Below are 22562 nucleotides of genomic sequence, written 5' to 3'. Positions count from 1 at the left end.
GGATGGGATGGGATCCATGGGATAGGATGGGGTAATGGGATGGGATGTTCAGCACATGGGCAAGGGGCTGGAGCCCCCCTCCCACCTGCCATGCAGACGTTGCAAGGGGCTGGAGCCCCCCTCCCACCTGCCATGCAGACGTTTGTGTCGGGCACACACGGACGGGATTATCCGGGCGGGATTTTCCCCTCCTGTTCCCGGAGCTCTGGCTGGGCTGGGCTCTGCCCCGGGGGGATCCTCTGCTTTCCTTTGGCTGTGCCGCCCGTGCGTGCCAGCGCCGCTGCAGCTTCTCCCCAGCCCCTTTTGGGAACAGCCTGGCCCGGGCCGGGAGGGAGGAGCCTTCGGGGCATCTCTGGGAACGCTTTTCCAGGCCTGATTAATTGAAGCCGTGCCGGGAGGTGGGGTGCAGATTCCGCGGTGTGCATCCCACAGCTCCGAGGGCTCCCCCGGAGCAGCAGTGTGGGGACACAGAGTGGAAAATGGCATTCTGGAAAGCAGCAATTCCTTCAGGTCCGTGGGGGTTTATCCCAGCTCCACAGCCCTGCAGCTCTCAGGTGTCAGCTGGTGTCATGTTCACCACTTTCGTGCTGTCCCAGGGGCCGGTGAACCTTCACAGGAAATTTTCCTTGGAGCAGGGAGTTCCTGCTGCCCCTGAGCTCCCGGCCCTGCTCCCTGAATTCTCACATTTCCACCCCGTTTTCTCACCCCAGCTCCCTCAATCCTCACTCTGTGTGTCAGTGAATGCCACTACCCAGGCCCTGCTGCCCAGCCTGGCTCTCCAGCTGTGCCAGATGTGGCTGCCACACCTTGACCCACCCAAACTCGGGCTGGGATTGGTTTGGGAGGAGCTCATGCCGACGATAAGCCAGGAGTGATTTATTGGCCGTGAGTTCTGGGGGATCCCGCGGGCAGGGAGCGATGGGCAATGTTTATCTGCACCTCAGCACGGGGAGCGCATCCAGATCTCTCTTTCCACCCTTTTCCCTTCCCCAGCAGCATCCCCGGAGCCTCCAGGCCCGAGCATCCCCCGGAGCCTCCAGCCCCGAGCGTCCCCCGGAGCCTCCAGCCCCGAGCATCCCCCGCGGGCGGTGCCGGTCCCGGGGGTTCGGGCAGGAGCGGGGCCGGGGCCGGTGCCTGTCCCGTTCCGGGGGATGCCGGGCGTTCCTGCGAGCATCCCGGGCCCGCGGGATTGGCTGCGGGGGCCAAACCTTTCCTTTTTAGGCTGCGCCCGGCTCCGCTCGGGGCTGCGCTGCCGCCGGGCCCGCGGCCGGCCCGGGATGCTCGGGGATGCTCAGGGATGTTCGAGGATCCCCCCCGGGCTCGGGGATGTTCAGGAATTCAGCGTTGCTGGATGGGCTGGCAGTGCTGGGGACACTGTCCTGCCCCATGGGTGACAGCACAAAGGGAACGGAGCCATCCCTGGGGCTGTGGATGGGCTGGCAGTGATGGGGACACTGTGTCCCTGTCCTGCTCTTGGAGGTGACAGCCCAGATAGGACAGGGCCATCCCTGGGAGTGCTGGATGGGCTGGCAGTGCTGGGGACACTGTCCTGCTCTTGGAGGTGACAGCCCAGATGGGACAGGGCCATCCCTGGGAGTGCTGGATGGACTGGCAGTGCTGGGGACACTGTCCTGCCCCTTGGGGTGACAGCTTAGAGGGGACAGAGCCATCCTTGGGGGACACTGTGACTGTGAATGGACTGGCAGTGATGGGGACACTGTGTCCCTGTCCTGCTCTTGGAGGGTGACAGCTCAGAGGGGACAGAGCCATCCCTGGGGCTGTGGATGGGCTGGCAGTGGTGACAGGACACCATGGCCCTGTCCTGCCCCTTGGGTGACACCCAGGGCCCGTTCCCTCCCTCTGGAACGATGGGGGACACCAGGACTTTGTGTCCCTTGCCCGTGGTGACAGCTCCTGTGCTGGGATGTCCCTGCCCCGGGCACAGCTGGGGATCACCCCGGGCCCGCCGTGCCTCAGTTTCCCTGGAGCCCTGGCTGGCTCGGGGGGTGACCCGGGGCCATCTCTGCTCAGGGCCCGTTGTCCTTAAAAAGGCAGCCGGGACTCGGGAGCCTCTGGTTGGGCTCTGCCAGGGCTGGGGGTGGCCCCGGGCTCGGGGACAGCTCCCACCGTGTCCCTGGGGGGCTCTGAGCCGATCCCGATCCCCCGGGAGGGATCCGAACCGTGCTTGGCACTTGGACCCACAGCCCCTGGGCCGGCTCAGGCCGGGGATTTGGGGCTTTGGGACAGCAAAAGCCCAAAAATGGGGGCGGAGAGAGAGAAAAGGCATCCCGGGAGCGCCGGTGGGGAAGCGGGGCCGGGAGGAGCCGGGGCGGCTCCGGCAGCTCCGGTCCCCGGCGGGCCCGGGGGTGTCCCCGGGCAGCGCCCCCAGAGCCGCCCCCCGCCCGCTCCCCCAGCGCCCCCCGGCACCTGGAGCCGCTCCCGGCCCGTCGCTTATAAGGACTTGAGTCTCACTTGTTTATCGCAGCGCAGCATAAAAGGAACGGGTCCCGGCGGGGCTGGTGCTCCCAAGCATCCCTGCCATACATTTTCCTACAATAATTAACCGCGCCGGGTCCCACCGCCGGCCCGAGGTCAATTTAATGAAATAAAACACCTTATATGGCCATATGGCCGGCACACCATCACTGAGCCTATTTAGGGTCTTTGTTTAGAGCGGATCCGCCTCTGAGGTTCCTCGGGCTCGCCGGTATTTATACCCAGGGCGCCGGGGCTCGGTCCCAGAGGAAAGGAGCTCTCGCCTCCGTGGTGAGTACTGCCCTGCCCTGCTGCCCTTCCTTCTTCCTCGCAGGACACGGAAAACACCTCAGGGGGTTTATCGGGGCGCCCCAGCGTTTCTGGGGTGGCACCAGCCGGGTTCGCCTGGCACGGAGGGGGTGCCAAGCTCGGCCCGACCCCGCGGTGGAGGTGCTGAGAGCTGGGCTGCGGCCAAGGCAGGTGCTGCTCTCGCAGAAATCTCCGTGATTTGGGGTTTTTTTTCTTTTGCTGTCTCTGTGATTTAGGGTTTTTCTTTTGCTTTCTTCACGATTTGGGGTTTTTCTTTTGCTTTCTCCGTGATTTGGAGTTTTTTCTTTTGCTATCTCTGTGATTTAGGGTTTTTCTTTTGCTTTCTCCGTGATTTAGGGTTTTTCTTTTGCTTTCTCTGTGATTTGGGGTTTTTCTTTTGCTTTCTCCACGATTTGGGGTTTTTCTTTTGCTTTTTGGGTTCCTGCAAGATTTTTGCCCATTTCCCTCTGGATTGGGGAGCTCATCCCCTGGCACAGGGGGCACCCCTTGGGAAGGGCAATTGTTTTCCCCCCATTTTTTGGGGACGGATGCGAGGTCAGAGCAGCAAAACGCTGCTGAGGCTGAAGCGGATGAGGAGAGGGCACCACCTGGCACCCCTGCCAGGCATCACCTGGCACCCCCTGCCCGCTTTGGGGGGCACCAACCGGGCATGGCAGCACCCAGGGGAAGCTTTGGCACCAATTTTGGCCACGAAGAGCCTGCAGAAGGACGGAGGAGCAGCACCAGCGTGGAGCGGCACCCACGGGGAACCAGCATCACCCAGGGAGGATTTACGGGGCTGCCCCTCCCCGAGGACTCCGACAGCTCCGAGCCCGAATCCCCGGCGGTGGCAGCGTGGGATGAGCCCATCCCACCCTGTGCATAACCCCCCTTTCCCCCCCGGGCAGCTTTTCCCCCAGGTCCCCCCAGCACCGAGCGCCGCCACCCCACCATGTGCGACGAGGAAACCACGGCCCTGGTGTGCGACAACGGCTCCGGGCTCTGCAAGGCCGGCTTCGCCGGCGACGATGCCCCCCGCGCCGTCTTCCCCTCCATCGTGGGCCGGCCCCGGCACCAGGTGGGTACCCGGGGGGCCTGGGCGAGCCCCCAGCCCCGGCTGGGCAGCGCGGCCCGGCTGACGAGGCCTCTGTCCCCGTTAGGGCGTCATGGTGGGCATGGGGCAGAAGGACAGCTACGTGGGCGACGAGGCGCAGAGCAAGAGGGGCATCCTCACGCTCAAGTACCCCATCGAGCACGGCATCATCACCAACTGGGATGACATGGAGAAGGTGAGGCCCTGGAGGGGCAGGGAGAGGGGTCAGCCCTGCCTCGGTGTGGGGTGACGCCCCCCCGGTTCTGTGCCCCGCTCAGATCTGGCACCACTCCTTCTACAACGAGCTGCGCGTGGCCCCCGAGGAGCACCCCACGCTGCTCACCGAGGCTCCCCTCAACCCCAAGGCCAACCGGGAGAAGATGACCCAGGTGGGGCCCTGGAGATCCCCCCTGGATGGGGCTGGAGCCTCCAAAACTGCAGGGAGGGCTGGGGGGGATTTGTGGGGTGTGGGATAAGGGCAGAGATCCAGTGGGAAGTTCCCACTACTAACCCCAACCCTGATGGCCCTGGGGGTCTCTTGGCATTTTGTGGACCTGCAGGATTTGCCCCACCACGTGTCCCCACTCTGCACAGCGCCACGTGGCTCTGTGAGATGTGGTGACCCACATTTCCATGCCACCCCCTGGCCCACATGCTCCCCACGCTGTGCACACAGAGCCCCACGTGGCTCTGTGCCCTGCCATCACCCACATTTCCACCTCCTGGCCCACGTTTTCCCACATCCCATGTGTTTCCCTGTCCTCCTCTCTGCCCCACAACCCCACATCCACCCATTCCTTGATGCCCCACAGCCCCACATCCACTCATTCCTCTCCGCCCCACAACCATCCCTGTGTTTCTCCATGCCCCACATCATCCCCGTGTTTCTCCGTGCCCCACATCATCCCCGTGTTTCTCCGTGCCCCACATCATTCCCGTGTTTCTCCATGCCATTCCCTGACCCCAGGAGGGCACAGGGCTGGGCTGGGCCATGCTGGTGACCCCCTTGCCCACCCCTCACCCCCTGCCCCTCTCCTGTCCCCCCCAGATCATGTTTGAAACCTTCAACGTCCCCGCCATGTACGTGGCCATCCAAGCCGTGCTCTCCCTCTACGCCTCCGGCCGCACCACCGGTGAGTTGGGGACACCGTGGGGGACAGGGGCCAGCCCGGGGTGTCCCCTCCTCACCCTCCCCGTGTGCCAGGCATCGTCCTGGACTCCGGCGACGGCGTCACCCACAACGTGCCCATCTACGAGGGCTACGCGCTGCCCCACGCCATCATGCGCCTGGACCTGGCCGGCCGCGACCTCACCGACTACCTCATGAAGATCCTCACCGAGAGGGGCTACAGCTTCGTCACCACCGGTAGGGGAGCGGGCGCGGGCACGGGCACGGGGACGGGGCGGCGGCGCCGCGGGGACGCCGGGCTGAGCCGCCCCCGCCGCCGTGCCCCGCAGCCGAGCGGGAAATCGTGCGCGACATCAAGGAGAAGCTGTGCTACGTGGCGCTGGACTTCGAGAACGAGATGGCCACGGCCGCCTCCTCCTCCTCGCTGGAGAAGAGCTACGAGCTGCCCGACGGGCAGGTGATCACCATCGGCAACGAGCGCTTCCGCTGCCCCGAGACGCTGTTCCAGCCCTCGTTCATCGGTGAGCGCGCCCCGGTGCCCCCAGACCCTGTCCCAGTGCCCCCAATGCCCCCAGACCCTGTCCCAGTGCCCTCAGACCCTGTCCCAATGCCCCCAGACCCTTCTGCAGTGACCCCCAATGCCCCCAGACCCTGCTCCAGTGCCCCCAGACCCCGTTCCAGCCCCTGATGCCCCCAGACCCTGCTCCAGTGCTCCTAGTTCCCCCATACTCTGTTCCAGTACCCCCAGACCCTGTCCCAGTGCCCCCAGAGCCCCCAGACCCTGCTCCAGTGCCCCCAGTGCCCTCAGACCCTGCTCCAGTGCCCCCAATGCCCCCAGTGCCCCCAGACCCTCCTCCAGCCCTCCCTCACAGCTGACTCCACCCCAATTTCCCCTGGCCGTGGTTGCCCCCATCCCCAGCAGCAGACAAACACAAAGTGCCCCTCTGGCCATGCCCCACCTCCCCTGGTGCCCCGTGGTGGCGTTTTGGGGCTCCCCCAAGCCCTCGGCACCCCCCGGACCCAGGGCAGCCCCCGTGGCTGTTTTGGGGAGCCCTGTGGGGGCACAGGGAGGTGACAGCCCCCTGCCACGCCAGGCATGGAGTCCGCTGGGATCCACGAGACCACCTACAACTCCATCATGAAGTGCGACATCGACATCCGCAAGGACCTGTACGCCAACAACGTCCTGTCCGGGGGCACCACCATGTACCCGGGCATCGCCGACCGCATGCAGAAGGAGATCACGGCCCTGGCCCCCAGCACCATGAAGATCAAAGTAGGCCCCGGCTGAGCGGCCGGCCCCCCCAAAGCCCCTGGTGCTTTTTGGGGTGTTGGGGCGACGCTGAGCCCGCTGTCCCCGCAGATCATCGCCCCGCCGGAGCGCAAGTACTCGGTGTGGATCGGCGGCTCCATCCTGGCCTCCCTCTCCACCTTCCAGCAGATGTGGATCAGCAAACCCGAGTACGACGAGGCCGGACCCTCCATCGTGCACCGAAAGTGCTTCTAAGCCCCCTCCCCGCCCCGCGGGCGCCCCCCGTGCCCAGGCTGGGGGGCCCCGCTCCCCCCGGACCCCGCTGCTCCTCCCACGCCCACCGCGCATTAAAAAAGCCTTTTCTCCATCTCGGAGCCTTCCTGGGACACCTGGGATGGGGGGGATGAGGGGGGACCTTGGTGCCGTGTCCTGCTGGTGGCCTTGGTGTCCCCAACCCCCTGGCAATGCCCTTGACCCCATGTTGGTGATCCCAACCCCATGGCAATGCCTTCAACCCCATGGGAAGGCCCTCGACCCCATGTCAGTGACCCCAACCCTGCCATGATGCCCTCAACCCCATGTTGGTGACCCCAACCCTGAGGTGATGCCCCCAACCCCATGGGAATGCCCCCAACCCTGCAAGGATGCTCTTGACCCCATATTGGTGCTCCCAACCCCATAGATATGCCCTCGACCCCATGTCAGTGCCCCCAACCCTGCAAGGGTGCCCTCCACCCCATTTTGGTGACCCCAACCCCATTTTGGAGACCCCAATGTTATTTTGGTGACCCCAACTCCCTGTTGATGTCCTTAGCCCCATACTGGGACCCCAACCCCCATTTTGGAGACCCCAATGTGGTTTTGGTGACCCCAACTCCCTGTTGATGTCCTTAGCCCCATACTGGGACCCCAACCCCCATTTTGGAGACCCCAATGTGGTTTTGGTGACCCCAACTCCCTGTTGATGTCCTTAGCCCCATACTGGGACCCCAACCCCCATTTTGGAGACCCCAATTTTGTATTGGTGGCCCCAATGTTGTTTTGGTGGCCCCAATGTGGTTTTTGGTGACCCTAACCCCATGTTGATGTCCTTAGCCCTATGCTGGGGACCCCAACCCCCTGTTGGTGACTCCAATTTTGTATTGGTGACCCTAATGTGGTTTTGGTGACCCCAACCCCATTTTGGAGACCCCAATGTTGTTTTTGGTGACCCCAACCCCCTGTTGGTGACCCCAATTTTGTATTGGTGGTCCTAATGTGGTTTTGGTGACCCCAACTCCCTGCTGATGTCCTTAGCCCCATTCTGGGGACCCCAACTCCCATGCTGGTGACCCCAGTGTGGTTTTGGGGACCTCGACATGGTTTTGGTGGCCCCAATATTGTTCTGGTGACCCCAACCCCATTTCGGTGCCCTTGACCCTCTGTTGGTGCCCCCGAGCCCCCATTTCGTGCCCCCACCCCCTCTCCCCTGCCCCCCCCCCCCCAGCATCGCCCTGACGCGCTGCGGGCAGGCGTCTCATTTGCATAAATTACCATACCGCCCCCGTCCCGCCCCCCCCTCCCCTCGCTGTTTCCGCCTCCTCCGCCCCGCCCACTTCCCGCGCGCCGACGTCACGGGGCGGTGGCGCGCGCTGCTGATTACCATCTCATTAGCATATGACGCGGGAAGGCGGAAGCGGCGGCGGCGGCATGGGGCGGTGCGGGGCCGGGCTGCGGCTGGCCCTGGAGGGGAACATCGGTACCGGGGGCACCGGGGGGGCTAATGGCGTTAATTAACGGCGTTAATTAACGGCCGTAACTGTCTTAATTACCGCTGCTGGGGGCGCGCCCAAAAACCCCGAGCTGCTGGGAGCTGGGAGCGGGACGCAAAGGGTGCCCCGGGTTAGGGACACCCAGGGTCACCCCAAATTCTCGGGCTAGGGTTGGAGTCACCCGGGGTCACCCCGAATTCCCGGGGTCGGGTTCGGGACACCCAGCGTCACCCCAAATTCTCGGGGTAGGGTTGGAGTCACCCAGGGCCACCCCAAATTCTCGGGGTAGGGTTGGAGTCACCCAGGGTCACCCCAAACTCCCAAGAGCCAGGAAGGGGCACCCCCAGATTTGCCCAGCAGCCGCAGTGGGGAAACGCCAGATTCACCCCAGTATTTCCGAGATTTGGGATGGGGGGAACCCCAAACTCATCCCGTGTCCTGCGGGGGACACTCAGGCTCATCCCAGGAGTGGGAATGGGGGACCCGGGCTCATCCCGGGAGTGGGAATGGGGGACCCGGGCTCACGCCGGGATTTGGGGCAGGGGGACACCCCGGCTCACCCCGTGTCACTGGGATTTGCTGGGGGGACCCCCAGGCTCGCCCCCAATCCCCAGGCTGACCCTGCTGTCCCTCCTCTCCCTGCCACAGCCGTGGGCAAATCCACCTTCCTGCGCCTGCTGGCCGCCGCCTTCCCGCGGTGGCACCTGGTGACAGAGCCGGTGGCGCAGTGGCGCCGGGTGCCAGGGGCCGCTGGCACTGCCCAGGTAACGGGGCACGGCCCCAAATGTGCCACCCCCGAGCCCAAATGTGCCCGCAGGTGTCCCAGGGCTGTGCCAACCTGCTGCCACCCCTGACCCCAATGGGTTTAGGGTGGGTGGGTTTTGGGGAGGGGGTGCAGCATCTCCTGGGTTTGTGCTTCCCACGTCCCTTCCCTGCCACTGAGCCCCTCTCCTGTTTTCCTGCATCCTGTTTTATATTTATATATTTATATTTGTGCAAATATAAATATATTATAAATATATTTTATATATTATATCATATTTCTAAAATGTATATGTGTATATCTAGAAATATATATTTATAATTATATTTATATCTATATTTATATTGATGTGTATTTATAGAATGTGTACGATACTTATATATATATAATTTATATATTTGTAAAGATATAATTTTATATATTTATAAATATATAAATTATATATTGGATATATGTATAAATATAAATATATACTATATAATATATATAAAATTTATATAATATGTATATCTATAAAATGTATATAATATTGAAATTTATATATAAATGTATATTTAGAAAATGTATATCATATTTATATTTATAAAAGTATTATGCTTAAAAATATAAGTATTTTTAAAATATTAGGTATATTAAAATATTTCTACGTATATTATATATATATACATAAAAGATGGATATTATATATTTTTATATATATTTATATGTATATTTATATATATATATATATAATATGGATATTATATATATACATAAACTAAACTATGGATAAAATATAAATATTTTATATTTATAAATATATAAAATGTAAATATGAACTGCCCCGCAGGATCCGGGGGGCAGTGCCAACCTGCTGCAGCTGATGTACCAGGAGCCCGCCCGCTGGTCCTTCACCTTCCAGAGCCTCTCGTGCCTGAGCCGCCTCCGGGCCGTGCTGGAGCCCCCCGAGGGCGGCGGGGGGACCCCCGGGACCGCCCCCAGCGTGAGGGTCTTTGAGCGCTCCCTGTTCAGTGACAGGTACCCAAAATGGGGGCATGGGTACCCCAAAAAGGGGGGCACGGGGTGGGCTTGGGCTGGGGGTGCCCAGGGTGGGCAGGGTCTGTGCCCAGAGGGGTTTAATGGCAGGAAAGGCATTTTGGGGTCATTTCAGGGTGCCCCATGAAGGCTTTTGGGTGATGCCAGGCTTGGTGGGCACTGCATGGGCCCCACATTGGGGTATTTACCTTGATTTAACCTTGGGTTTTTTACCTTAATTTAACCTTGGTTTTAACTTTTGTCTTCAAGACATCTTGTAGATTAAACGTGTATTTTTTATATATTTTATTGTATAAGTTTTATATTTCTATATTTTAAAATATATATAATATATATTTTATATGTATTTTCTGTATGTTATATATATTATATATTTTAATATACATTCTATATTTTTATATTGATTTCCTATTCTATATATATTATCTATTTTTATCTATTATATATATTTTATAGAAATAGTATATTTAATATACCTTATACGTTTTTATTTTATTTTTATATATTGTTTATATTTTATATATATTTTATATGCACCAAGGAGGAGCACCTGCAGCTCCTCGTTTTTACCTATACTTTACCTATACTTTATCTATTTTTTCTCTAAATTTTATCTATTTTTGTTCTATTTTTCTCTGTTGTCTCTATTTTTCTATATAATATATATAGAATATTTTTATGTATTTTATTTCTATTTTCTATATATTGAATGTATTTATATATATATTTTATATACACCAAGGAGGAGCTCCTGCAGCTCCTTGTTTTTACCTATATTTCATCTGTATTTTATCTATACTTTACCTATACTTTATCTAAATTTTATCTATTTTTTATAGTTTTCTATATTGTCTATATTTTCCTATATAATACATATAGAATATTTTTTTATATATTTTATTTCTATTTTCTATCTATTTTATGTGTTTATATACATATTTTATATACACCAAGGAGGAGCACCTGCATCTCCTCCTGACTACAAAAAGAAAACCCCAAAAACCCCAAATCTGTGCCAAAAAACCCGGTGGGCACGGGAGGTCCTGGAGCTGCCCTGTGCCCATCCGTGCCCAGGTACGTGTTTGCCAAGACCCTGCTGGAGAACGGGCACCTGCAGCCCCTGGAGTGGGCGATCTACCAGGACTGGCACGAGCTGCTGCTGCGGCACCTGGCACCGCACGCTGCGCCCCACGGCTTCCTGTACCTGCGTGCCAGCCCCCAGGTGGGCACTGGGCATGGGGCTGTCCCAGGGTGGGCACTGCACAGCCCCCAGGTGGGCACTGGGCATGGGACTGTCCCAGGGTGGGCATTGCACAGCCCCCAGGTGGGCACTGGGCATGGGGCTGTCCCAGGGTGGGCACTGGGCATGGGGCTGTCCCAGGGTGGGCATTGCACAGCCCCCAGGTGGGCACTGGGCATGGGGCTGCCCCAGGGTGGGCACTGCACAGCCCCCAGGTGGGCACTGGGCATGGGGCTGTCCCAGGGTGGGCATTGCACAGCCCCCAGGTGGGCACCGGGTACCACACAGCCCCCAGGCGGGCACCGGGCACCTGGAGTTCCACACCTGGAATTCCACACCTGGGGGAACAGGGCCAGGTTTGTCCTGTGGGTTTAGGGGGGGTTTTAGGATGGGTTTGGGATGGGGTTAAGGTTGGTTTTTAGGGTGGATTTATGGGGTTAAGGTTGGTTTTTAGGGTGGATTTATGGGGTTAAGGTTGGTTTTTAGGGTGGGTTTGTGCGGGTTTAGGATGGGTTTTAGGGTGGGTATTAGGGTGCATTTAGGGTGAGTTAAGGGGGGCTTTAAGGTGGGTTTTACGGTGAGTTTAGGATGGGTTTTAGGGTGGGGATTAGGGTGAGTTAAGGGGGGCTTTAAGATGGGTTTTACGGTGAGTTTAGGATGGGTTTTAGGGTGGGTTAAGGATGGGTTTTAGGGTGGGATTAGGGTGAGTTTAGGGTGAGTTAAGGGGGGCTTTAAGATGGGTTTTATGATGAGTTTAGGATGGGTTTTAGGGTGGGTTAAGGATGGGTTTTAGGGTGGGGATTGGGGTGTGTTTAGGGTGAGTTAAGGGGGGCTTTAAGGTGGGTTTTACGGTGAGTTTAGGATGGGTTTTAGGGTGGGATTAGGGTGGGTTAAGGATGGGTTTTAGGGTGGGTTTAGGGTAAGGGTTAGGGTAGGTTCAGGGTGGGCTCAGGATGGGGTTCAGGGTGGGTTCAGGGTGGGTTTAGGATAAATAGTAATTTGATAAATATATTTACTATAAGATATTTCCCCCCCAGACGTGCCTGGAGCGGCTGCGGCGGCGGGCTCGGAGCGAGGAGGGCGGGATCCAGCTGGGCTACCTGGAGCAGCTGCACGGCCAGCACGAGCTCTGGCTGGTGGCCAGGGCCACTGAGTGAGTCCCAAAGTGTGCCAAACTTTGGGGTGACCCCAAACCCCGAATTTTGGGGGGTTTTGTGGATTTTTTGGGGGGTTAACCCCTCCAGGAAGACAGGATCCAGCTGGGTTACCTGCAGCAGCTCTATGGCCAGCACGAGCTCTGGCTGGTGGCCAGGACCGCTGAGTGAGTCCCAATGCGTGCCCAGCTTTGGGGTGCCCCAGGTTTTGGGGGTTTTTGGGGTTGTTTTTGAGGTTTTTGGGGTTTTTTGGGGTTCAGCCCTGGCTGTCCCTCCCTCTGCAGGATTCACTGTGAGGCAGCGCGGAGCGCGCCCGTCCTGGTGCTGGACGTGGAGCAGGACTTCGAGCACGACGTGGCCAGGCAGGGCCAGCTCATGGCACAGGTGGGTGCCACGGCTGGGGTGGCACAGCTGGGCTGGGTGGCACTGCCCCGGTGCCACCAGAGCCAGGGTGGGGTGGCTCCGAGGGGTTAAACCTCAGCTGTGCCAGGGACATGCTGGTGCCACCCTTGCACGGTCCTGGTGCCGCCCCAGTCCATTCCTACACCATCCCAGTCCATCCCAGTTCCACCCCAGTGCCATCCTGGTGCCATCCCTGCCTATTCCTGTACCTACCGTGCCAGTTCCATCCCAGTTCCATCCCAGTGCCATCCCAGTTCATTCCTACACCATCCCAGTGCCACCCCAGTGCCATCCTGGTGCCACCCCAGTCCATTCCTACACCACCCCAGTGCCACCCCAGTCCATCCCAATTCCATCCCATCCTGGTGCCACCCCAGTGCCGCCCCTTCAGCCAGGCTGTCCTTGCAGGTGGAGGCCTTTGTGACATCCCTGGGTGCCCACTCTGTGCCATCCCATCCTGAACCCCTGAGCTCCGGGCAAGGGGCGGCGTCTGCCTGAGGACCCCGAGGAGAGGGGACAGTCCCAAGGAGAGGGGACACGGTCCCGAGGACAAAGGACACGGTCCCAAGGACAAGGGGACGTGGTCCTGAGGACAGGGGACAGTCCCAGGGACAGGGGACACGGTCCTGAGGACAAAGGACACAGTCCCAAGGAGAGGGGACACGATCCTGAGGACCAGAGACACGATCCAAAGGACAAGGGACACAATCCTGGGAACAGGGGACACGATCCTGAGGACAAGGGACATGGTCCTAAGAACAAGGGACATGGTCCCGAGGACAGGGGACACGATCTTGAGGACAAAGGACATTGTCCTAAGAACAAGGGACATGGTCCCAAGGACGGGGGACACGATCCCAAAGACAAAGGACACAATCTTGAGGACAAGGGACACGTCCTGGTCCCCTGTGTCCTGTCCAGGGCAGGATCCTCAGGGCCCTGTGGGGTTTTGGGGTCAGGATTCCCCAGTCCTTGCTGTGACCCCCTGTCCGTGTTTGGGGTGAATTTCCTGCTGGAATTCCCGTGGAAAATCCCGGTGTTTAACCCAACCCCCGTGGTTTGTTATTTTGTATTTAATTGTTTCCCTTAAATTAACATCAAATCGCTGAGGAGCTGTTCTGTGTCTGGGGGTGGGGAGGGTCGGGGTGGCCCTAAGGGGACATGAGGGGACAATAAGGGGACATGTGGGGACACGTGGGGACGTTGTTCCCCCAGTTTTGGGGTGTTGTGATGGGGGGATGGCAGTGCTCTGTGGGTTTGGGGGAAAACCGAGGGGATTTGGGTCCTAAGAGGGGAATGGGTGCTCAGCCTGGTGTGACACTCTATAAAAACACGGGGGGGGCGGGTGGGATTGGGGTGGTGATGTGGGATTTGGGGGGATATGGAGCAGGGAATGGGGGATCTGGGGTAGGGGGGATTTGGGGCTGTGGGGTGGGATATGGGGGAATCTGGGGAATGGGGGATTTGGGGCTGTGGGGTGGGATATGGGGGAATCTGGGGCAGATTAGGGGGGCATTTTTGGGGCTGTGGAACAGGATCTGGCCGGGGTGGGAAGCCGGGCTGCCACCCTTTGGGATTTCCCCCGGCGACCCTACAATAACACAGAGCAGACCCCGCTCCCGACCCTGCAAAAACAACACTGACACCACCAGAGGACTCACAGCTGATGGCCCCACAAACCCCACAGGGTCGCACAACCCTCCCCACCCCACAACAACCCTACAAAAACAGCCCGGCGCTCCCCTGTGCTCAGCCACCCTATCACAAGAGAACCCCACAAAACTCCCGCCCCCTTTCTCCCCCGAGCCCCCCGGGGTTCTCCCCCTCTCCGTTGCCCCCATTACCCCCAAACCCCTCGGGGTTCGCCCCCTCCCCATTAGCCCCGTTCCCCCCGGGGTTCCCCCCGTTCCCCCCGGTGTTCTTCCCTTTCCCGTTCCCCCCGGGGTTCTTCCCTTTCCCGTTTCCCCGTTCCCCCCGGTGTTCTTCCCTTTCCCGTTCCCTCGTTCCCCCCGGGGTTCTTCCCTTTCCCGTTCCCCCGTTCCCCCCGGTGTTCTTCCCTTTCCCGTTCCCCCCGGGGTTCTCCCCCTCCCGTTACCCCCGAGGTTTCCCCCGTTGACCTCCCCGTTCGCCCCGTTCCCGCCGGTGTTTCTCCCCCTCCCCATTTCATTTCCCCATTCCCCCCCCCGGATTTCCCCAGTTCCTCACGGGGTTTCTCAACCTCTCCGTTGCCCCGTTTGCCCCGTTCCCCCCAGTTTCTCCCCTTCCCGTTCCCCCGAGGTTCCCCCCGTTGTTTTCCCCCTCCCCGTTCCCCCCCGTTTCCCTCCCCATCCCGCTCCCCCGTCCCCCCCGGTGTTCCTCCCCGTTCCCCCCGGGTTTCCCCCCGTTCCCCCCGTTGTTCTCCTCCTCCCCGTTACCCCGAGCCCCCGGCCCGGAGCCCCCCGTGCTCCCGGCGGGTCCCCCCGAGCGGGCGCTGCAGAACAAAGGAAGCAGCAGCAGCAGCAGCGGCGGCGGCAGCAACAGCAGCGTGCGGCGGCTCCGGGCTCCCCTCGGGGTGCCCGCGACATCCCGGAGCCCCCCGGGGTCCCGCCGAGCCCCCCCGGCCGCGGGCAGCGCGCCCAGCCCCGGCCCGACCCCGCTGCGAAAGCGGCGCGGCGAAGCCCCTGCTTTATCCCGGCCGGTGAGTGGATTTTCCCCGTGGAAATTCGGGGATTTTGGGGGAGGCGGAAAGTTGCCGGTGCGCGGCTGAAGAAGTTGGGAAGTTGCGCGGGGTTGTGGTGGTGGGGGTGGGGGGAAAAAGGAGGAAAAAAGGGGAAAAACAATATTAAAAAAAAAAAAAGAAAAAAAAAGGAGAGGAAAGGAAAACGCGGTTGGAAGAAAGAAGGGGTGGGATTAAAGCGGCACCCCGGTTTTGGGGGGTGGGGGTGGTGAGGGGGTGGGGACACAGCGGGGCCGCCCCCCCCCCCCCCCCCCGTGTGTGGAAATTAAACCTGGGGGTGACTCGCGGCTCTGTCCCGCAGCAGCCGCGGTGCCCCCGGCCCGGGGGACGCGCTGACCCCGCCATGTCGCTGCCGCCGCCCCGGGGGCTCCGCCAGCCCCGCCCGGCCGCGCCCCCGGCCGGGGGGAGCCCCGAAATCTGACGCTGCCCCCCCCGGGATGGAGATGGAGAGGCTGCGCAGGGAGGTGAGCGAGCCCCGGCTCCCCCAAACCCCGTCCGCCCCTCTCGTCCCCACTTTTCGGGGTGATTTGTGACCCCAAACCCCGTCTCTCCCTCTCAGCCCCACTTTTCGGGGTGATTTGTGACCCCAAACCCTGTCCGCCCCTCTCGTCCCCACTTTTCGGGGTGATTTGTGACCCCAAACCCTATCCCCCCCTCTCAGCCCCACTTTTTGGGGTGATTTGTGACCCCAAACCCTATCCCCCCCTCTCAGCCCCACTTTTCGGGGTGATTTGTGACCCCAAACCCTGTCCGCCCCTCTCGTCCCCACTTTTCGGGGTGATTTGTGACCCCAAACCCTGTCCGCCCCTCTCGTCCCCACTTTTTGGGGTGATTTGTGACCCTAAACCCTATCCCCCCCTCTCAGCCCCACTTTTTGGGGTGATTTGTGACCCCTTTGTAGCGTCGCCGTCGCTCGCAGGCGGTGGGCAGGGAAAGCCCCTCCTTGGCTGGTGGTGGTTTTTGGGTTTGGTTTTTATTTTCAAGGGTATTTCCGTGGGAAATGGGACTTTCTGCTGCCACTTGGATGCTTTAAACCACCCCCCCAAAAAAAAAAAAAAAAAAGAATTTAATCTCGTCCCTGGGGCGTCCCCAAAGCTGCGCCGCGGGACGGGCAGAACCAAACCCAACTTTAAACCCAATTCCTTGGGATTTCTCCCAAAACGCTGCACGGAACCCACCCGGGTGCCCCCCAAAAAAGAGGGGGCGCCAAGGAAAGGGGAGGCAGAGCCGTGCCAGGGCGGGGGCACCTCGGAGCCCAACAAATAGCGGCGTTTTCTTCACCCAAAAAAAATTCCAACGCGCTCCTGGTCCGACCGGCCGGGCTGCTTGGAGCGGGGATTTCACATTTTGTGCCCACGCAAAAAAAAGGGGGGGCAATGCTCCAGCTTGGGGGGTCTGCAGCGTGGGAGGGACAAACATCTGCTTGGCGTTGGTTTTGGTGCTTTTCCCCCTAAAAAACCCCAAAATTCGGTGTTGCTTTGCGCTTTTTTAGTGTGTTTTCCTCCGAGGTGGATCCAGGGTGTTTTTTTCCCTCATGAGGGTGGCATGGGTGGCACGGACCTTGGCACAGGTGGCTCGGCGACGCACGGGAGGGACTTTGCCCTTGGCAAAATGCGGAAAAGCGTCGGGGAGGGTTTGTCCGCGCTGCTTTTCCAGGCAGGATTTGGGGGGGAAAAGAGGAATTTTGGGGATTTTAGCGGCCCGGGCTGGGTGTGCCGCGATTCCCACGAGTCTCTCCCTGCACCAGTTCCTCCAGTTCCTCCAGTTCCTCCCGCTCGGCCAGGCCCGCCTGCAGCTCCTGCCGTCCCCCCGGGGCTGATTTCCTGATTTTTCCCCCCATTTTCCCCATCCCGACGGGAGGAAGAGGAGGAGGAGGATGACAGAGGTCAAGGCTGGGCTCTCAGACCCTCTGCTGCCATTCCCGGGCGGCTCTGGGTGTTTTTCCCACTCATATGCATAATTAATCAATGTCTTGGGGAGCCGCTCATTAGCGCGGGCTGCCCCCAGCTCAGGGAAGGATGCTCCGACCCGTCTCCTTCAGATTTGGGGGATAAATCCTAAATAAACCCATGGAAAACCCCATTCCCAGCAAGGATGAGGGCACCAGCCCTGGACTCGGGTTTGTCCAAGCCTGGATTCGGATTTATTCAATCCTAGATTCAGATTTATCCAGCTCCGGACTCAGATTTATCCAAGCTTGGACTCGACTTTATCCAACCCTGGACTTGGATTTATCCAAGCTTGGACTCAGGTTTGTCCAAACCTAGATTTGGGTTTCTCCAACTCTTGACTAGGGTTTATCCAAGCCTAGAACTCAACTTTATCCAGGCCTGGAAGTCGGGTTTATCCAAGCCTGGAACTCGGCTTTATCCAAGCCTGGACCTGGCTTTATCAAGCCTCAGATTCGGGTTTATCCCAGCCCCGGACTCGGGTTTATCCCAGCCTGGACTTGGGGTTTATCCAAGCCAAATGACTGATGTTCCCCAATTAGCGTACCCAAATTAATGGACAACAATTAACGAGGTTCTCAGGGGTTTAATGGCAGGAGAATATTGGGGTGTGTGTGTGTGTACAGAGCTTTTTGGGGGCTCCCCGGCTGCTTTTGGGCTTTTTGGCTGCTCCCAGCCCCTGCCTCAGTTTCCTGGGGGACAGTGACATAAAGGGCAGGGCTTGGGGGTCCTGTGACCCCATTTTGGGGCTGTGGGGTGGCAGGTCTGTGTCCCTGTCCTTGTGTGCCACCTACACCCTCCCATGTCCCCCTCGTGTCCCCACATCCCCCTTATGTCCCCCTTCGTGTCCCCCCTTCATGTCCCCCACCGTGTCCCTCTTGTGTCCCCACATCCCCCCGTGTCCCCCTCATGTCTCCCCCCGTGCCTCCCTCTGTGTCCCCCTCATGTCCCCACACTCACCCGTGTCCTCTTCATGTCCCCCTCCGTATCCCCCCCGTGTCCCCATATCCCCCCGTGTCCCCTCTCTTGTCCTCCATGTCCCCTTTCATGTCCCCCTCGTGTCCCCCACCGGGTCCTCCCTCATGTCCCCACATCTCCCTCGTGTCCCTCGTCCGTGTCCCCCGTCCGTGTCCCCACATCCCCCCGAGTCCCCCCCCGCGTCCCCCTCATGGCCCGCTCCTGCGCAGCGCAGGGAGCGGGCGGGCGGTGCCACTGCGTGGGGGAAAGGGGGGGGGGCTGTGCGTGGGGGGGAAAGGAGGAGGAGGAGGAGGAAGAAGGAGGAGGAAGGAGGAGGAGGAGGAGGAAGGAGGGAAGAAGAAGAGGAGGAGGAGGAGGACAGGGGGGGAGCAGGGATGCGGCGCTCATTCCCCCCCCCGGCTGCAGCGGGGCGGCGGTGAGGGAGCGCGGAGGAGAGGGAGACAAGATGGCTTCCTCCTGAGGGCCGGCGCCGTGCGGGGCCGGCGGGGGCTGCGGGGCAGCGCGGGGGCAGCGGCGAGGTAAGCGCACCCCTTCTCCCCTCCAGAGCCTTCCTTTTGCACCCCCCCAAACCCTCCCCAAAAAACCCCAATCCCTCCTTGGCCTTGCGGGGCGGTGCGGGGGAGGTTAAAGACCCCCCCCCCCCCCCCCCCCCCGCGGTGTTGGCGGCCCCGCGGGGCCGAGAGGACAAAGCGGCGGGGCCTGGGGAGGGCCCCGCGCCCCCGGCCCCGTTTTGGGGCTGTTTTCCTGCTTTTATCCCTTTCCTTTTCCTCCAGCATCGCTTCGTGGTGGGGGGGTTGAAGGGGGGGTGGTGGTGTTTAGGGCTGGGAGGGCGATAAACCTTAAGGTGCACCCCCCCTCTCCCCCCCATATCGTCATTCCCCCGCGTGCTTTTTTTCGCCTTTATTAATCATTATTTCCATTAAAACCATCGCGCAATGTGCTGAGCTCAGAGGTGCGGCGGGGTGATGCGAACAAGGGCGATGAGGCTCCCCGCCGTGACGTCACCGTGACGTCACCCGGGGCCGGTGGCAGCTGTCATCCCTCGCCGTGACGAAGTCCCGGGGTCCGGAGCGGGCATCCCCCCGCTTTCCGTCACGGCACGGCGGAGGTGGGCACCAAAACCAGCTGCTCCTCCTCGGGGGGGGCTCACCCACCCGCCCAGGCGGTGATTTTGGTGATGCCCCGGCGCGGTTTGGCACTTTTGGGCATCCCGAGCACCTGCGAGTGTTGGTGGCTCCAAGGGACGTCGCCGAGGTCAGGGTGGGCAGAGCGTTGCCAAAAATCCGAGTTGGGAGCCGGCGGTGAGCGGCGTTTTTGGCACCACGTGTGGGGACGCTTCGGATCTCGCGGCCGGCGCGTGCGCCCGCCAACGCCGGAGCTGCCTCCGGATGCTGTGCAAAAAAAAAAAAACCAAAAAAAACCCCCAAAAATCAGAAATCCCAGCTGGAGCCGGCGGCAGGTGCCGGGGCGGTCGGTGGGTTGTGCCGGGATGCGGTGAGCCCCGAGGTTGCATCATGCTGGGAAGGGCTGGGCAGAGTCCTCCAGGGTGTTATGGTGGCCCCATAAACGAGCCCAGCTCTTGGCCTTTGGCACCTCGTTAGCTGTGACCGGGTTTGTTTTTCGGATTTCCCGACATGGACTCTTTCTTGCAGGTAATTAAGGGGGAAGGTGGCTCTGGTGGGTTCTGAGACTGTGTGTGTCCCCAGGATTTTGGCCTTTATTGAGGGGCTTTGCTGGCCCAGCTGGGAATGGGGATGGCAAAGTTGTGGGACGGTGGCTCTGGGACATGTGGTTGTGCTGTGGGTCTGTGTCCCAAAAAGCCCTTGCTGGGATGTTGCTGGTGCTGGCACACTGGGGGTGAGCTGTCAACCACCCGTGCATGCTTGGCTCCCTGCTCCTGCAGCGCTGGCATTCCTGATCCCTTCCTGCCTGTGCAGGGTCCCTTGTCCCCATTCCCACGCCAGTGGGGTCCCCAGTCCCCTACCTGCCTGTGCTGGGGTCCCTTGTCCCTATTTCTGTGCCATTGGGGTCCCAAGTCCTCTACCTGCATGCACAAGAGTTCCTTGTCCCCATTCCCATGCCATTGGTGTCCCCAGTCCCTTCCCTGCGTGGACAGGGCTCCCTTGTCCCCAATCCCATGCCATTGGGGTCCCTTCCCTGCGTGGACAGGGCTCCCTTGTCCCCATTCCCATGCCATTGGTGTCCCTTGTCCCCATTCCCATTCCCCTGGGGTCCCTTCCTGCCTGTGCTGGACCCTTTGTGACATTGGGGTCCTCGGTCCCAGCCCGTGCCAGCTTTCCCTGTCCCTGTGGGTCCCCATTCCCTGTCCCCACCGTGTCCCTGACTCCACGTGTGCCCAGGGTGTCCTCTCAAGGGGACATCCTGAAGGGGCCAGCCCCAAACCCAGTGTCCCTGTCCCCTCACTGTCCCCTCTGCGGGCTGGGATGAGGGAGATGCCCTAAACCCCTCCTGGGGACACCCCCAGCTCCGTCCTGTGCCAGCGCTTTAATCTCGGTGCTTTGAGCTCTTGTGGAGAAGGGTGCCAGACCGTTTGTGAGGATGAAAGAGCTTTTTTTATTTATCCCCCGCTCCCCGGGCCGCCGTCCAAGGGGAGATGAAATGAAACGGGAAGAGGCTGGAGGTGAAACAGCTGCGCTGGGCCCGGCCCCATTGCACATCTGCCCGCCACACCAACCCAGCTCAGCCCCTCTGTCCCGGGGCCAAACCCCCCTTTGCTGCAGGCAGGGACAATGCAGCGTGTTTGTTTGCTACAGCTAAAATGGCAGTTCTTAAGGGGAAAAAAAAGAGAGCGAGAGCCAAGTGCTTCTGCACATCCAGTCGCTGCATCTTTTGATTAAATGAGATTTTGCTGTCGAAGGGGGGAGCTGGGGACCACGAGCTCCTGAGCCTGCAGTTCCCATCGCAGCCAAACGAGGGGAAAAAAAAATTCTGAACCACACCAAGCCCTGAAAATGCTGTTAAAAAAAAAAAAAAAAAAAAAAGGATTGGAGCAAGTTGTAAATGCTGCAGTTGTCAGTGTAGGGTGGCCGGAGGGTTTGTCACCGCAGGGCTGGTGGCACAGTCTGCTCTGCTTCTCAGGCTGGCTGGAAAGGATGGAGAAACATCCCAGGAGCTGGGATGGAGCAGGGAGTGTGGGGCAGGGTGAGTGAGGGGCTCCAGAGGACCCCACTGTGTCGCAATTACAGCCTCTGCACTTGAGGCCGTTGCCTTGAAGCCGCTGCAGTTAAAGCTCAGGCGCCTAAACCTGCACCAATTAACGCCGTGGCAATTAAAGGCCCGGCGCTTAATTAACGCCATGGCTGCACCAGCCCTGGTGGCAGTGCCAGCTTCTCCCAGCTGTGCCAGGTGTCTCTGTGAGCCTCCCTGGCTGGCATGGTTGGTGTTGGAGCACACAGCCTGGCTGCCAGCTGGGGAGCACTGGGAGTGCCCTGGGAACGGCCTGTCTGCCAGCTGGAAAGCATTGGGAGCATACTGGGAGTGCACTGAGAGCACTGGGATCACCCTGGGATCATACTGGGATCATACTGGGATCGCCCTGGGCTCACGCCGCCTGCCCCGTGGCTCTCCCTCCCCGCCTCCAGCCGGCCCAGCACGCTGCCTGCCCGCACATGGCTTTTTTTAGGTTTACAAACACCACGGCCCCGTGCACGCGCAGCTTCCCTCCTCCTTCCTCCCTCCTGCCTTCCCCGTGAGTCATCAGAGTCATCATCATCAGCACAGGCACCGGCACCAGCGGGCTGGGGACACTGGAGGCGGCAGCGCCGCTCTCCCCGTGCTGCTGCTGGCCCCAGCGAGGGGAAAAGGAAAAAAGGCAAAACCCGATTTCATTTTTCTGTCCTTCCACTGTTCCACTTCCTCCTCTGGCCAGCGAGAAGGGGAGGATGAGGGTGGCTGCCGTCCCGGCGCGTGGGTGGTCTGTGTGAGGTGTTTTTGGAGAGCACCACGGCGCGCTTGGAGGGTGGGAAGGTTTGAAACGTCACCGGCTTCCCCGGCGTGCTCACCCTTTGCTGCTTGTGTTGCTGTGGTTTTGGGGATGGCTGAGGAGGAGCTGCCGAGACCCCAGAATGTTGGCAGAGGTGTTGGCAGAGGCTCTGGGGGCCTGGCAGAGCCGAGGAGCGGCGTGGAGATGCCAAACCCCCGCGCTGAGCTCATGGGCTGAGGTGACTCAGCAGAGCCGGCGCTGACTCAGCGGCCCCAGCCCCCGGGGAGGCTGTGGGATAGCGGGAGAGACTGAAATGTTTGGGTACAAAAAGGGAATTCTTTGTACAGCGTGCCGCACTTTGCCGGTGCCGTGC

The 22562-nt window shown here is 59.7% G+C and overlaps 2 protein-coding genes across 4 annotated transcripts; both read left to right on the top strand.

Annotated features, from left to right (window-relative positions):
- Positions 1-2600: 2600 nt before the first annotated feature.
- On the top strand, positions 2601-6557 carry ACTG2 (actin gamma 2, smooth muscle). Its single transcript, XM_063175300.1, has 9 exons — positions 2601-2766; positions 3693-3862; positions 3945-4073; positions 4156-4266; positions 4926-5010; positions 5082-5243; positions 5336-5527; positions 6101-6282; positions 6370-6557. Exons 2-9 carry the CDS (start codon positions 3737-3739, stop codon positions 6511-6513), a joined length of 1131 nt encoding a protein of 376 aa, XP_063031370.1. The 5' UTR covers positions 2601-2766; positions 3693-3736; the 3' UTR covers positions 6514-6557.
- Positions 6558-7914: 1357 nt separating this feature from the next.
- Positions 7915-13710, top strand: DGUOK (deoxyguanosine kinase). 3 transcript variants are annotated; one of them, XM_063175302.1, is made up of 7 exons: positions 7915-7996; positions 8658-8773; positions 9602-9789; positions 10882-11029; positions 12085-12200; positions 12486-12585; positions 13012-13710. In XM_063175302.1, the coding sequence occupies exons 1-7, from the start codon at positions 7915-7917 to the stop codon at positions 13099-13101; spliced, it is 840 nt and encodes a 279-aa protein (XP_063031372.1). In that variant the 3' UTR covers positions 13102-13710. The 3 variants fall into 3 exon arrangements, 2 of the variants coding, with proteins under 2 accessions (XP_063031372.1, XP_063031371.1); XM_063175301.1 differs by lacking the exon at positions 7915-7996 and having other exon boundaries at positions 8229-8773; XR_010030404.1 differs by lacking the exons at positions 7915-7996; positions 13012-13710 and having other exon boundaries at positions 8224-8773; positions 12085-12368.
- The last annotated feature ends 8852 nt before the right edge of the window (positions 13711-22562 follow it).

This window comes from Melospiza melodia, chromosome 23 (assembly GCF_035770615.1).
Source record: "Melospiza melodia melodia isolate bMelMel2 chromosome 23, bMelMel2.pri, whole genome shotgun sequence".
NCBI lineage: Eukaryota > Metazoa > Chordata > Aves > Passeriformes > Passerellidae > Melospiza > Melospiza melodia.
The sequence above is the reverse complement of the archived record's forward strand: the minus strand, read 5'-3'. Positions and strand labels throughout refer to the sequence as shown.

Excerpts from the sequence above, each read along its gene's own strand:
- ACTG2 (XM_063175300.1), top strand. The coding sequence starts at position 3,737 with ATGTGCGACGAGGAAACCACGGCCCTGGTGTGCGACAACGGCTCCGGG. Across the intron at positions 5,011-5,081 it reads CGCCTCCGGCCGCACCACCG|GCATCGTCCTGGACTCCGGC; the intron begins GTGAGTTGGGGA and ends CCCGTGTGCCAG. Across the intron at positions 6,283-6,369 it reads CCAGCACCATGAAGATCAAA|ATCATCGCCCCGCCGGAGCG; the intron begins GTAGGCCCCGGC and ends CTGTCCCCGCAG.
- DGUOK (XM_063175301.1), top strand. The coding sequence starts at position 8,516 with ATGGGGGACCCGGGCTCACGCCGGGATTTGGGGCAGGGGGACACCCCG. Across the intron at positions 12,201-12,485 it reads CTGGTGGCCAGGGCCACTGA|GATTCACTGTGAGGCAGCGC; the intron begins GTGAGTCCCAAA and ends CTCCCTCTGCAG. Across the intron at positions 12,586-13,011 it reads AGGGCCAGCTCATGGCACAG|GTGGAGGCCTTTGTGACATC; the intron begins GTGGGTGCCACG and ends CTGTCCTTGCAG.